The sequence below is a fragment of the Perna viridis genome, chromosome 7 (genome assembly GCF_037379345.1).
Source record: "Perna viridis isolate PV_CMFRI_1.1 ecotype Kerala chromosome 7, ASM3737934v1, whole genome shotgun sequence".
NCBI classification, from domain to species: Eukaryota; Metazoa; Mollusca; class Bivalvia; order Mytilida; family Mytilidae; genus Perna; species Perna viridis.
The window spans coordinates 20,077,400-20,093,349 of record NC_142451.1 but is presented as its reverse complement, the minus strand read 5'-3'; the positions used below and the strand labels follow the sequence as shown (position 1 = coordinate 20,093,349).

Below are 15,950 nucleotides of genomic sequence, written 5' to 3'. Positions count from 1 at the left end.
ATTATTGAAAGTAAAACAATGCATCCCTTGTCAGATAGTGTTTGTTTATAAAAAGTATTTAAGAATTTGATTAAAACAATCAAAAGAAGATTGCATAAACAGACATTTACTAGTTTCAATTTACACATTTTCGATCGGGTTCTAATATGTTTATCATTTCAATATATATTTCGGCAGATGAAGAGTTTTGAAAATCTAATGACAGTTGTTCGATGTATGTTAGTAGGTCAGTGATGAACCCCGGCCAAGCCGGTCCCGTACAAAGTTATAACACTTTTATACCTAAACAAAGATAATTTAAGATACAACTTACCCAAACTTGGAGAACTGTTTTACTGGTATAATGTATGACTTCAGAATTCGTCGATGATTGAGGAGTAATGTTTTGGTAAATGCAAACATAACTTCTTACGTGTTTACTACAGTTTCAAGTTTATCGGTGACGTCAAAATCGATACAAATAATGCTGTCAGTTTTGTTATGTTGTGTTACTTCATGAAGATGAGGGTTTATTCAGTCATTAAGTTTATAGATTAAAAGAACAAGGACTACATTTAATACTAAAAACATTCTTTTGTGTTATTTAAAAAGATTTTGGTTACTTCCGGAATTAATTCTCCCAACTTAAAACGTCGCATATTGTGTGCGTGATCAGATGTCAACCAGATATACAAGAAAAACTCCTTAACATACCCGTGTGAAATGAATGTGCTAGTAATAACTTCTGTAAAAAAAAGATATAATTGTCTAATATTATTTCTAATATTTCGAAAATAGCAAAATAATTTCCAGTAGTTTGTAACATGTAATATGTAATTATCAACTGACATTCCTACTTTTAAAATAACTCTAACTTAAAAAACTGTAATATTCCCTATGAAATAGTGCAGGTGATTAAAGCATTGAAACTTATGGTCGTCCTCGGTCAAACATTTTAAGTAGCATAAACAACGTTTATAAATAATTATACACAAAAAAACATACAAGAGACATATTTTCATGATAAGGACACACATTTTTGTGAACTGTAACTAGTATGTGCAATAATTGCAAAGCTTATAAAAAGTAAATAGCATTAATGGGAAAACAAAAACAACAAAACAAAACGTACAAAACACAGGACAAACTTTAAATCGAACAGATGTAACCCTGCTGAATACTTGGTGAAAACAGTTCCTTCTTCTTAGAATACAACAGCCATGTTTGTTGAAAGTTGAGCCAGGTGAAGAACGAACAACTCTAAAGGCCTCTAAACATGATAAAAGATCACTTTGTGTTTCAGTCTGACCAAAGTGATGATCATTTACCTTTGGGAATATCGACTGGTGACATTGGCGGCAAAACTTTATCGCAGTCATCCTTACTAGGGCGTTCTTTGTAAATGCTTCTGACAAAATTGTGGTCATGGTCTAATTTGTAATTGATTGCAACATTTAAAAACTCGAAATAAAGAGATGATAACTTCGCATTTCCGAATGTGGAATGGATCCGGAGCGGAGCAAAACAATGGTGTAAAATCTTCTCCATGTTTCTGTACTTTCTATTGATATTCAGTCTCGTTCAATATTTAATGAAATGTACACAGATTTATTAGCTTAAATACGAACATTTCCTTTGCCTACTTTTCAATATCGCGGTATAATATAGCTTTAAGTCTAAACTGAATCGATTCTACAATGATTTTCCTACATCCATGACACTCTTTTGTTATCAATCTGATGAACAATACAAAGGATTCACAAAGCTATCGGGATATTTTAACTGACAAAATGCTATTTAAAGAGTTGATGACTACTCATCTATGAATCTTTTCATAGCCAGCTCCCCATTATTTAAATGTGAAGCAGCTATCTTGGTTATTCTATTTTTCATTGGTGAGGGGAGTTCAAATTTAATTAATTAGATCTTGATTTGTATTTTGTTCACAAGATTGAAAACCATGATTTAGAAAAGTATTTTAGAAAAATTTAGAAAAATAATTGTTTTTATCTAAAAACACTGCATAGAAATCTTATGTATAATTATGAAAATGAAACCTCAATTAAATGCTTCATTAAACTGTAATTTGCCTAAAAAAAGTTACCCTCCTAATTAAAACTATAGTTAAGGAACAAGTGTTGTACAATATGCAAACAGAAGTTCATTTTAAATGAAGTAATCGATTTATTAAATGTGACGGGTTTCCACTGGAATTTTATTGTTCCAGATTAACTGCACTGGTATTCACAGTTAGGGATTAATAATTATGTTATTTTCAAATTAAATATTTAGAGTAAATGTGATTTTCATTGGAATTACAACTCGGAATTTAGTGCAATTATACAACTAGAATCAAATGGAGAATATTTCTCAGTTTTACTTTCATTGTAATTGTTGTTCTGGATTAAATACTATGATTTACAGCTTTGATTTGATTTTTATGTGAAAGAGTAATCAAGTGAACCAAGGTTATATCGACAGTTCTGATGAAATCTAATGCACTTAATCCATAAGTATAAATCCAATGCAAAAAAGAATTTGCATTGGATTTATACTTATGAATTAAATTCATTAGATTTCATCAGAACTATATATACATGTATATGTATACCGGAACTATAGTTAAAGTAGATACATTAAAGGAGTATATTAGTATTTCAATGCACATACATTGAATAAATAAAGACAGTATTTAATGGATTTAGACTTGAAATGGTGCGATTCAAATAAATAGCAGCATATCATTGTAACTTCAAGTTATTGTTCATTTCATGGAAGTTTACTTTCTATAAGAAGTTTATTGTTTTTTCTCTTCAACTTACCATTTTATATTTGTTATCAACTTGGGGGCCTTTGAGATTAAAGCTTTTTGTCTTGGAAAAATATATAAAATATTCATAACCATAAGTTTTCCACATTTTCTAGCAAGTACGAAAAATGTATTGTACAAACTCCTAAACACATTGTGGGTGATATTCATAAGCTGCAAAAATTCCATATAATGTAAAACATAGAGGGTATTGGCTGTCTTACACTTGTACAGGTAAATTTTCGTGGATGAGTGGGTACATATTCATCAACTCTTAAAAAATAGCACATGTTTAGTTTAAATGTCCCAATAGCTTTGTCAATCCTTTGTATTGTTCAGCAGATTGTTAACAAAAGGGTATCATGGTAGTAGGAAAGTCACTGACATACCTTTTAATCATGTAACATTTACTTTTGTTATTTTGCATGTATTATTTTTTTGTAATTGTTCTGTGTTATGTTTCTGTTTTCCATGTCTGGTCTTTGTTCCTGGATTATATTCTTTTGATTTCCACTAGAATATTGGTTCCCTTGATTATTCTTAAATGGCATTATGTGTAGATATCGATAGAGCAGGGACAGTGATTATAGTTTTAAATAAGAATAGAAAGATATGTCGAAGGAATAGACTACTTGCAATGATAAATCATAAATAGTGATATTCGAAACATTCAAGTGACATAAAAGAAATTATTAAAAAAAACCTTTTTTCTCATGAAAAAATTTAAAAAAATATGTGTTAAAGAAAAAATGTTTTCATATTTCTTTAGAATATGACTATGAACATGATGAATTTGAAAGTGATCGGCAGTAACAATCATGCTGAATTTAATGTGTGAATTTTTATTTAGTATCACAGCACACCAGATTATATCACAATTCATTTTACTTGAACTATGTATTGATGACTGACCTTTTGGAATGTTGAAAAAATGAATCAATAATTAAAACAATAATGTGTCCCGAGTGTCAGTATTTGCCTCGGTCATTTCAAATTAATAGAAATAAAATTATTTGTGAATTGGTTGCGTAGTGAAAGTTTGTCCACTCAAACAATAGTTGATGTGTTAATTAAACATGCATGATTTATCAGATTATGTTAAGTAAGTTCGTCTTTTTTATCGATTTTCGAATTGTCCTTTGTTTAGACAACGAATGATATAAAATTATACAACTGAAGTTTCAGATCCATAGCAAAGGATATTTCAGTCTTTTTCAATTAAAAACAAATGGGTGTGTCATACATGTCCATACTGCCAGAACTATCACCTGAGGTGGTGAACATTTGTTTTATGTTTGACTATTAATCGACGTTGCCAGTCTTCATTCTACAACAAAATTGGACAATTGATAAAAAATGGAAGTGTTAAAAATCTTTCTATTTACTATAAAATGCATAGAAATTGATATAGTCGTTATATAGAAAATGTGTCTCCAAACCTTAACATGTATACTTTACGTGTGACATAGATATCCCATACTTCCCGTGTGACATAGATATCCCATACTTCCCATGTGACATAGATATCATTGCTCCAAACCTTAACATGTATACTTCCCGTGTGACATAGATATCTCATACTTCCCGTGTGACATAGATATCATTGCTCCAAACCTTAACATGTATACTTCCCGTGTGACATAGATATCCCATACTTCCCGTGTGACATAGATATCATTGCTCCAAACCTTAACATGTATACTTCCCTTGTGACATAGATATCATGGCTCCAAACCTTAACATGTATACTTCCCGTGTGACATAGATATCATTGCTCCAAACCTTAACATGTATACTTCCCGTGTGACATAGATATCATTGCTCCAAACCTTAACATGTATACTTCCCGTGTGACATAGATATCATTGCTATGACGGTGTTACTAATTTTGCATGTGTAGACATCAAACTTTAACCCGTTAATGCGGCGCGAAGTTACTTTGTTAAATACTTGGAAAAAACTTAACAGACTGCATTTGGTGTGTAAACCTATAAACTTTTAAAATGTGAAAGGGGTAATAGATTAATAACTACGTGCAGCATATGATTTCTCATTTTTTTGGTTCGGCTAGTATATCACTCTAAATAATTTTATTCTAATGAAGTCCAGCACGTGATGTAAAAAAAAGAATAAATATTATGGATATTCAGAACTGCATTGATTGACAATTCGTTTTAGACGATAACTTTCTGTGTTCGTGTTTGTACACTATTTTTTTAATTTGGTTATATGACATGCCTTATATATATATATATATATATATTCAAATTTGTAGAAAGATATATCATATATAATGTAGTAGATATTTTCTAATTTGTTTTCAATGAAATTTTACAAAATGCATATGGTATCTTATGCAATGTATATGTTTAATAAGATATCTTATAAAGCATATGAGACATCTCATATGTTTTATAAGATATAAAGGATATAAGATATCTCGTAAACTTTGTAAGATATATTGTATATTTTATAAGAAATCTTAAAAACACATAGAAGATATCTAATAGATAATAGAAGATATCTAGAAATTGGAATAAATATTAGTGCGGCGTGCCATATGGTTTAGTCGTTGGGTTGTGTAGTGAAAATTAACTTAATCATAAAGAATCACTCACATGTATATAAACTGTTTGACGTAGTTCTTGTTTTAGGTCGTTTGATGGAAAACTGAAAATAAATAGTTAAATCCTACTATCTAAAAAAACAACAAGATACAAACGCTGATGTCTATGTAGTATGTCTGTAAACATAGAGGTAAATAATATTTAGTTTTGAACTATAAGAGATAATAATAACTTATACCATACATTAAAGTATTTTGTTTGCTTCTCTCTTAGATATATTTGCCGGTCCGTAAATAATTTAAAGGACCGCTTCGTGACATCATAATTTATATAAAAAGTGATGTATGTTTTTCTCTTTTCTTCAACACGAGTTCTCCAGAAAAAAAAAAGAAACTACATTTGAAAATGAATAACATTACAATTACATCATTATTGCAAAACATATAGACCGGTTTGTTGTCCACAGAAACCAATGGACCTCAGCTACCCTTCCATTCAGATAGATATGTTTGGGGCCACCAACCAATCCAAATATTGCAATATGGCCCTCAGCAAAATAAACTTTTACTTAATTCATCAACGTTACGATCTAAAACTTACATAGTATACCCCAAAAAATAAATAATTAAAATGTCAATAAAGGCTAGTACGTCGTGCAAAACAAACGTATAATATTCGAATATTAGTACAGGTTCCTGTAGTAATTATTTATTCTCATTAAAAAAACAGAATGAATATGTATGTATGTATGTTTTAAAATATTATTGTGTAATAGAAAATTCTTACTGTTTCTTTTTCTCCAAGAACATCGTAAATATATTCCCAAGTCGATGTGTATTTTTTGGGATTTTCTGAAAATCAAATTTAAAAATTGGTTCAAGTATCAATTTTTTTGAAAATACTGGACAATATCAAAATGTGTTTTATATTTTAGAAAAAAAATCAAGGAGGGGTAGATTTGAACTCATTTTAACATGGGTAGGCATTTATATTCGATTATATAAATGAGAATATAAACGCCAAACCCATGTTTAAATGAGTACAAATCTACCCCCGGAAGGAATAATTTCTTTTCTAATATGACAAATACAGTCATTTTTTTACAAAAATTTCCCTTGGCGTAGCCAAAATAACGGTTGTTCCGTATGGAAGTTGTATTAAATGTATATATTTATGTCATCGTATGTGTTAAATGTGTGTATTTATATAATTGATTTTAATTTGGAAACCTCTCAGCCTTTAAATCATCGTGTAAAAGTTTTTAAATGAGTGTTTTGTCTCGTAGCGACGGTAAAAAAAAAGACAGTGGGCAGGTGCTAAATGTGGGGTTGTACCGTTATGTACTGTTTGAAGATATGAAGACGTCACAATCTTTACGTTGACGTACTCCCAAACAAATAGAGTGGGGAAACCCTGTCGGACCCTAGTGTGATCTGGGAGTAGGTCAGGGCGTCAACAGAGCAGCCCAGCCGCCAGTAGGACATACTCTCAATGAGTTCTTTGGTCAGGTATCCCGAAGGCTGGGCTTCGCTACCGCCAACTACTAACACACATTTACTAATACAATCGCCGCAAGGGGCGGTTGTGCGAGATCCGCAAAGATAGACAAGAACCCGTAAAAAAACCACCAATCGGAAAGAAGACGTCATTTAGTTCATTTAACGAATATTCATTGATTCGCAAATGAACCATTTGATGTGATTACATAGATTTTGAAATACTGCATATAATATAAAAACATGTCGTCAAAAGAAAATAATCACTTGTTCCGCAGTTGAGATTCTAAAACAAAAAGTTATTTCGTTTTTGCTAATCTCAGGCACGAATTCTTTATATGAGAATGATACACAGCAAGCAATTTTCCCAAAGTATTTTATGTTCTCTTTTTCAAAATTATAACCAATCACTTGAACATGGTGACGCCTTCGTAAACTCTAGTTTCCAATTTACTATTCAACAATTAGCGGTCATAAAATTTTGTTATTTTGCATCTCAAAGATATGATTATTTGATGTTGACAACATGAATACACTGATAGACTACAATACAAACCGGAAAGTGCATATCTTGGATATTCTATCTGCGATTCGTCATCACTCCACCTATCATACACAAATCTAGTGCCCAAACTGTTCCAAGTATTATAATAGCAAGTTGGTATTCGCCCATGAAAGAAACCATATCTCTGGTATTCACTGAATATTAGATTTTTTTTTAATTGGAACTAAAAGACATAGAGACTTCTTTCAAAAACTTGTACAATTCGCTCCTCGGATATACTAGTGATGAATTTGAATTTAATTCACAAAATATTTGCAGATGACAGACATATTCAAATGTTCGATTTTAAAGTTTTTATTGAAACTAGAGAAAATAGATTGATTACGGCGTATGCTTTATTGTGATTTTTTATTACCTTAATCTAATGTTGTCAATTTCGGACTTTTTCCTGCAATTTCCAAATTATTTTCTACGTTTACATTATAATACTAAATTGAACTGTATGGTTTCGCCCTTGTGTTGATAGTGTTTCACATCTACCGCGGAGCTAGATTATTACCGGAGTATACTGATTTGCAGTTTGACGGGCGTCGCTAGCGGAACACCCTATGTCACTCCCGATTTTGAAGGGGGTCATGTTGCTAGTGCTTTAGTGTTTTTGTGTGTGATGTCTTCTTTCCCATCTCTATTTTTATTTGTTATCTATTTTATACGGTTCGCTACATTGTGTATGTAGATCGTCGTTGTGTCATGTGTTTATGTCAAGGCCACGTGTTCATGTCAAGGCCACGTGTTCATGTCAAGGCCAAGCGTTTGGATTTTGATGGGTTTGAATCATCTCACTGCTGACGCTTCGGAATTTGTTCGACCAATATTGATGGAAACCTAAAACAATGCTATCCGCTAATATATTCACTCCACAGAATACTAAAACATCCACAAACTTGACAATTAGTACGTATACAGTAGTAACTATATCTCCACAAAAAAGGACATGCATTTAATAAGTAAGTTTTCGCTTTGCAGAGACTTCTTCCAATACACGTTCAGTCCCCGTATGGGATAAACTTCCAACTTGCCCCATACCCCATTGCCCCATGCCTCATACCACATTGCCCCATGCCCAATTCCCAAAAGCCCTATCCCCATTCTCCCATTGCCCTATCTCTCACTGATTGCATCGCATAATTTCCAGGTGTCCAATGCCTATTTCCCATTCCGAAAAGGAAAAATAAAAATTAAATGTTTTATCAAATACATATAATGCATTAGGTTGGACCTGTATAATTGTTTAAATAAACAGAGTAAAGTTTAAAAAGGCATTTCACATCAGCTTCTTAAGTCATTTTATTATCCTACTGCCTGATTTGATATAATTTTGAACTCTTAATCTGAATTATTTAATACTTTATACATAAAAAATGAAATTAATTCCTCAAGCATTCTATATGCAACTTCATGCATAAAAATGCATGTACAATGAATGAGGAATGAATTTATGTGCAGTACTAAGTATGAAATTGCATGTAGAATGCTTGAGGAATTAATGCATGTGCATTAGAGAGTACAAAATTGCATGCTACATGCATAAAGAAAACAAATATATGTGCAGTAGAGAGTAAAATATTGCATGTTGAATGCATGAGAATATATTTCTGTGCAACACATGGTATAAAATGGCAGGTAGAATGCATGAGGAATGAATTTATGTGCAGTACTAAGTATGAAACTGCATGTAGAATGCCTTAGGAATGAATTTATGTGCAGTACTAAGCATGAATATGCATGTAGAATGCATGAGGAATGAATTTATGTGCAGTAGAAAGTAAAGAAAATTGCATGTTGAATGCATGAGGAATAAATTTCTGTGTAGCACATGGTATGAAATGGCATGTAGAATGCATGAGAAATGAATGTATGTGCAGTACTAAGTATGAAATTGCATGTAGAATGCGGTAAGAATGAATTTATGTGCAGTAGAGAGTAACAAAAAATCATGTTGAATGCATGAGGAATGAATTTATTTGTAGTACAGGGTATGAAATCACATGTAGAATGCCTGAGTAATGAATTTATGTGCAGTACTAAGCATGAATCTGCATGTAGAATGCATGAGGAATGAATTTATATATTGCAGTAGAGAGTAAAAAAAATGCAAGTTGAACGCATGAGGAATAAATTTCTGTGTAGCACAGGGTATGAAATGGCATGTAGAATGCAAGAGGAATGGATATATGTATAGTGCTGGATATGAAATGGCATGTAGAATGCATGAGTAATGAATAAATGTTTAGTACAAAGTATGAAATTGCTTGTAGAATTCTTGAGGAATGATTTTTTTTCAATTTTTTTTTAAACTGGCAAAATATTATTCAGTTTTTCTCAAAATAGTAGTTCAGGTTTAAGTCATAAGACAGCCAGAGAAAAAAAAACATAAGGACATGTTTTATTTGTGAGTATATGTAATATCTTGTCAACTATCACATACAAATAGAAAAAATAGATCTGTATGTTTTTGTAACATTTTCTGCAAAACCTTACAAATCTGAACATTATATGTAAAAATGTGATCCTCATTTGATAAATGCATACTATTAAAAGTAAAAAAGTGATTCATTATATTTCTTTTACATGTTACCAAAGGTTTTGTTGGGTTCCAGCTCATACCACCAATTATCTATCATGAAAGAATAAAAAAAAATAATGGCTACTTGATACTCTGGAGAGTTGTCTTGACCCATATAATAACAAGGATATATATGTGTGGATAGACATGTACATGAATGACATATGAAGTATACCAACATTTCCTGTTAATGAACACCAAGAAAGAAATCTCTGTGCTTATAATAAGATAAAATGTGGGGAGAAATTGAGTGAAAGAGCCAATTGTAAAGTAGATATTAGTACTTACAATGTATACATAGACAATTACTAATAATGTATAAAACATACATGTACATGTAGATACATACATTGACAAAAATAAACAGAATGTTTGCTTTGAAAATATGGTCAACATAAAGATTATTTGCTTTAATTCTTAAATTCAATTGCCGTATTCTAAAAGGAACCTGGATTCAGAAATAAAATTATTACAGATATTACAGGTCAATCAAGTAGTGTAACATATGTACATGCATGGTTTTCAAACGTAGTCTCAATCGAGTAACTAAACCCTGTTGTTACCAAAGCGGTGTGTATTGCAAAAACGTTAACGAAAATAATTAACTCTTGAAGTAAAATAATGAATTCTAAGGTAAAATAATTACTATTTTTCAATTTTCAAATTTTTCAAGTGAGCCTTACACCATTCCCTTGTTTCGAGGTTTTCTCCTTAGCAATTCAAATAATGAAATATTTCTTGGAGATTGTGAGAATTTACAGTTCAAAGTAACAAAAAATCATTTGTTTTTATCAGAACCTTTTACATACTTAGTTTTTTTTATTGTGAATGGGCAGGTCTTAAACAAAAAGATACTTTCATTTGTATTTTCTTTACAAAAACAACTCGTAGAAACATTATCTCTTCCAAGTTTGTATTGATTTAGACATAAACAACAACTTATCAAAGCACCTTGCCGAGAAAATGTAGAACATAATACGGTTGATGTACCTGTAATTGGCTAAAGTGGTTGAGAGTACAAAAATGTGTCACATATGCGGTTATTTGTTATCAATTATGCATTTGACAGGAATAGCAATGAATGTTATGGCTATCTTTAAGAACTAGAACTATAATTGTAGTTGTAGATGAAGAATAGGCGCATGCTATTGTCTTTTTGGTCCTGATCGTATGTCCAACACATTATTCTGCAGAATAGACATGATATATGTTTCTGTTGTGATGAAATGGCTTCTAAATTATAGTTAAACATTAACTGTCTGACCGCAAGAAAGGAAACATAATACAGAAAGCTAGCTTTAAATGATCAAAATGCGAAATATCAGAACTAAACAAAGACTTACATAGACAAAATAACATGCTAATTGTGTTACAGATGGCACAGTCAGAAAATTCAAAGTTCATTTAGTGTTTGAATGGATAGTGCGTATACGCGCTGTAAGTGCCTAAACTAAACTCAGTGTTTTCGTACTAAAATATACAATTTTAAAAAAGGGGGCCGCGAATGTCCCGTCTCCTGCGTCCCCTTCTAATTTATTACTGCGTGATTCAGAGGACAGAACCACCAAACTTAGGTTTCGCAAAGCAAACCCCGACAACTTACTAAAATTAAAATGCAGGATGTAAAATCGGCTTTACTTTCCAATTTACATTATGTTCTTTTCTTCAATTGTGCTTTTTATATAAATTGTATCATTAAAGATAATGCTGGTGATATTAAGATATGTTACTTATGAGTCGCTTTATAGTTTGCAGCAATTATCATTCTCCTATCAATGTTTTTTTACCGTACATGTACTCGTTAAAAATGCTAATATTACAGAAAAAAACGGGTTAGACATGCGTTCTAAGGCTTTTATGTGTTCAATGAATAAAAACTCGGAATTTTTTTCCACAAAGTTAAAAAAGTAAATAAATAACTATATCCTGTCCTCGAGTGTCTGAGTGCTTGTGGATTGGTATTTGTACAGTCCCTGCGAAAAAAGTAGTCTCGACATTGTAATGTTGAAGATTATTTTATTTCATGATTAGTTCATTAAAATTATATTGTTTTAAATTTGCATTTTAATAAAATGAGAGAGAACAAAAGTGTTTTAAAATTTAAATTTATTAATTAACCAGTAGTGCCATGTCCATATTTTCTTGCCAGGCAACATCATGTCGTTATCAGTACAATGCAAAATGTCTTTTCTATTCTCTTCCGTAGTCCGATTTTGATATTACATTACTATTGTCATTCTCTTGAACTTTTTTATTTACGTCATCCATTACGAAATGAAATAATTAAAGGATACCACTCAATTTTGATCTAGAAGTCCAGGAGGAAAAGCTAAATAGACTCACTAGATTGATAGTGGGATTGATAGCGTATATTTAATTTTTTTTAAAATTGCTGTGACTAATTAACCTTATCTTTTAACACATCGAAAAAAGCAAATGAAGTGCGAAATCTTGATGAAATTTTGGAAAACAAAGCTTTGGACCAAAATTTAAATGTGTTAACGATCTCAGGTAAATTAGTCATGGCACTTTTTGGATAGTATAAAGTAACTTAAAATGTCTGTTAAATTTCATAATGGGCTGTAGTCGGCTTCCTCCCGGACTTTTGATGTTTCTGGTACTGTATGAAGAAGACATGTCCTTGGTCACATGATTCGTTTCTATTTAAGGAACGTTGACATGTTTCATAAAGAATCGATGGACTGATATCGTAGAATATGTACATATATAGTTTTTGTATGAAAAATGTCAAATAAAGGATTTATTGAGAGGTTGAAACATATTAAAATTGTACAGGATTTCTGTTTAAATGTTATGGAAAACACCGTAACACTGTTGCGTTCCACAAAAAAATACTTCTGTAAATTACACGGGTGCAAACAAAATATTTCTAAAATGTAAAAAATGTCAAAATAAGCATCATATGTTGTCATGACTGCAACACATTTATTTCAGTCCAATTTCTAAAAAATGACATATTCCTACAAATTATATGATGCGAATAGTTTTATTTTCAGTAATGGTATACAATTATTGTTTTAAATATTTAAAAATGGCAATATTAGTATCCGCTTGGTGGTTGTGACACTTATATTTTAGTTCAACATCCTCAAAATGACATATTTTTGCAAAGTATATAAGTGCAAATTCTTTTAATATACCTATCCATCTAAAACTGTTGTGTGAAATGTTAAAATTGTAAATATGAGAATTATGTTGATAGCTGTTATACATATATTTCAGATCAAATTCTTAAAAATGAGATATTTTTGCAAATTGAATGAGTGCAAACCCTTGAAATTTTCTACGTTGTCTTATATTTTAATAACACTATGACAAAAAAGTTGAAAAAGATTGCAATTTCCGTATATCCGTTATATTCTTAATTTCGTGCGATATAATGCTATGATATCGTTGCTTCTAGCAAATAATTTGACTGTCTTTTTAGATAAAAACCACTAAAATCACCCAAATCTTTCGTAACACACTGTTAGCCAATCAATTACACGATATAAGTGACACTGACCATTAGCTGATTGTTCTTATGTGGTATTTGTAATTACACGAGCTAATCCATTTTGAGATTGCCCGCTTGAGATATTTCCGTTTTTGTTTTGACGGTGTTTGTTAAGCAAACAAAAATATCTCAAGGGCCGAATCCCAAAAGGGACTATTCACGACCAAGAGCACATTCTCGCCATACGTGTGGGTTTAAAATCGATTCTATAAACAACATTTCGAACTCTTAGTTTTTTCCATCTAGGATAGAAAAAAAAAAAACATCTTTGGCTTTATTTTTTCTCTGAAAGACAGTCGGCAGACTTTTTAATTACTTTATTTTCACAATCACAAAGAAAAACTTTTTGGTAGGGGGTGTGATGGTGGTTGTCTGGCAAGTAATTTCTGACTTAGTTAGGGTACTGAGGAACGGAATTCCAACCTCTCACATTATATGAGTAGTTATATATACAAATAATATGAGGTATGGGTGCTGGTTTTCAAAAGCGTTTCTGAAATTGATTTTTTTTTTCAAATTATTAAATATTTTCTTGAAATACCAGGTGCAAGTATATTTATCTTTTGAGATTGTACTACAAGGTGCCATTTTGGTGTTTTTGACTTTATCTGATTAATGACGAGGGGTAAATAACAAGCATTTCACTGATGTATGGTTGAAAATTTGAGTAAAACAAAATTGATCTCTTTGAAATTGTACCACAATGTGCCCTTTCCCCGATGGAAAGTTTCAAATTAATTTGAACCAAATAAGGTAAAAAAGGCTCCGTTGATTGTGGTGTAACTCTCATCCTGTGTCAATGCAATCAAAATTCAAAGCTGCATCAATCTTGAATAGTATGTCTATATCTGCCCCTTTTTAAAAGGTAAACCCTGCAGTCATATAAAGCTGCCATATAGGACGTATTGTACTAGGTTATGGGATTTTACTTTTTTTTTTATTTTTGAAGACAAACATATACTGCAAAACATACACTTTGTAGATGTATTTTGCAGGGAATTACAGTGTAACTTTCATTGTGATGCCAGGTCATTTGAATAGAATTTAAATTCTTCTGACCTACAGTCCTACATAGGTATGTTTCTTATTGTACCAGGGCAGTTTCTTATTTTCATTTAACTGAATTGTAGAACATTTTGGACTTAATTTAACTATACAATTCAAATTGTATTTTTAATTTCATATCCTGTATTACTTTTAAAAAAATGTAATAATATTACTAGTCAAATTGTCACCGAGTGTATGGTCCAAACGTTTACACATTCATTTGTTATAGAACAATATATCGTCTCTCTTTTTTTATGATTGATTTTGCAGTTTATGAAGAGACGGTAGTGACGAAATGCACTTTTCAACATTTTCAATTTAAAACAAATATCTTGTTTTTATTGTTCAATTTGTAAAATATGTCAATATTTTAATCATGGGAGTATCTGTGGCACAATATTATTTTCGAAATCGTATCAGGGCGAACAGTTTTAATCTATAATGACAAAAAATCAAATATTGCACAACTGTACAAAATATTTTTAAAATGTCAATGAATAATGAATTTATTGATACCTGTAATCATTAAAAAATATTTTTTAAAAAGTTTTTTTTCAACTTTTTCAATAGAAATATGATAGGTACATTACCTGCAGAACAAGGCAAAAGAAATTTTTTTCGATTGACTAATCAAAATTATTCCCTTGCCCCATTCTACATTGCCCGATTCATATTCACCATCCCCCATTTCCCATTCCCCATGCCCCATTGCCCAATACCCCATAAAATGGGAAGTTTATTCCATACAGGTACTGTAATACAATTTATCGCTGATAATGATCAATTTCGAAACGTAAGTAAAACTAATGACAAATTCCCTACACCCCATTCCCCATTGGCCCATTCCCGATGCCCCATTTTCTCATTCCCCATCCGCCATTGCTCCATATTCTATAAAATGGGAAGTTTATCCGATACAGGTACTGTAATACATTTTACCGCTGGTAATGATCAATTTCGAAATGTAAGTAAAACTAATGACACAATAAATGAATAAATAGGTGTTACACCACGAATTTGTGGTGACATAATATTCCAGCAAACAGTAAAAATGAATGAACTTGGAGAGTGAACAAGGTATACTTTTGAAATCTACCTTTTCGTTTAATTATGTTATATAATATAACATATAATTGTGATTGCGGTTCCAAAACAGCGGTAAAGCAATTTAAAAGTGACGCATGTAGATTAGAAACAGGGTAATATAAATTTTCAAGCATGCCTTGCCAAACAAATATTTTAAGGGAGCTCAATACCTCTGAAAACTGATGTTGTCACGTTGAACCAGTTCGTGTTTCTTTTTTCGTATTTTCACGAATATAATCAATCCAATTGAAATTGATACCAAGACTAACAATGGTACGCCAACATACAATCCAAGGTTTGAAGTATCTAAAATTCAAA

At 31.3% G+C, this 15,950-nt stretch overlaps 1 protein-coding gene across 5 annotated transcripts in view; it reads right to left on the bottom strand.

Moving 5' to 3' along the window:
• Window positions 1–15,950, bottom strand: part of LOC148611721 (uncharacterized) — a 41,631-nt gene that overhangs the window by 3,253 nt on the left and 22,428 nt on the right. The window contains exons 4-9 of one of the 5 annotated variants that reach the window (XM_088592548.1): window positions 15,803–15,938; window positions 7,408–7,550; window positions 6,142–6,206; window positions 5,407–5,458; window positions 1,112–4,115; window positions 314–724 (exon numbers count right to left, since the gene is read on the bottom strand). In XM_088592548.1, the coding sequence (XP_088448674.1) occupies window positions 4,114–4,115; window positions 5,407–5,458; window positions 6,142–6,206; window positions 7,408–7,550; window positions 15,803–15,938 (398 nt within the window). In that variant the 3' untranslated portion in view covers window positions 314–724; window positions 1,112–4,113. Of the gene's footprint in view, window positions 1–313; window positions 4,116–5,406; window positions 5,459–6,141; window positions 6,207–7,407; window positions 7,580–15,802; window positions 15,939–15,950 lie in introns of those variants that run through there. The other 4 variants (XM_088592549.1, XM_088592547.1, XM_088592550.1 and 1 more) reach the window with 4 other exon arrangements.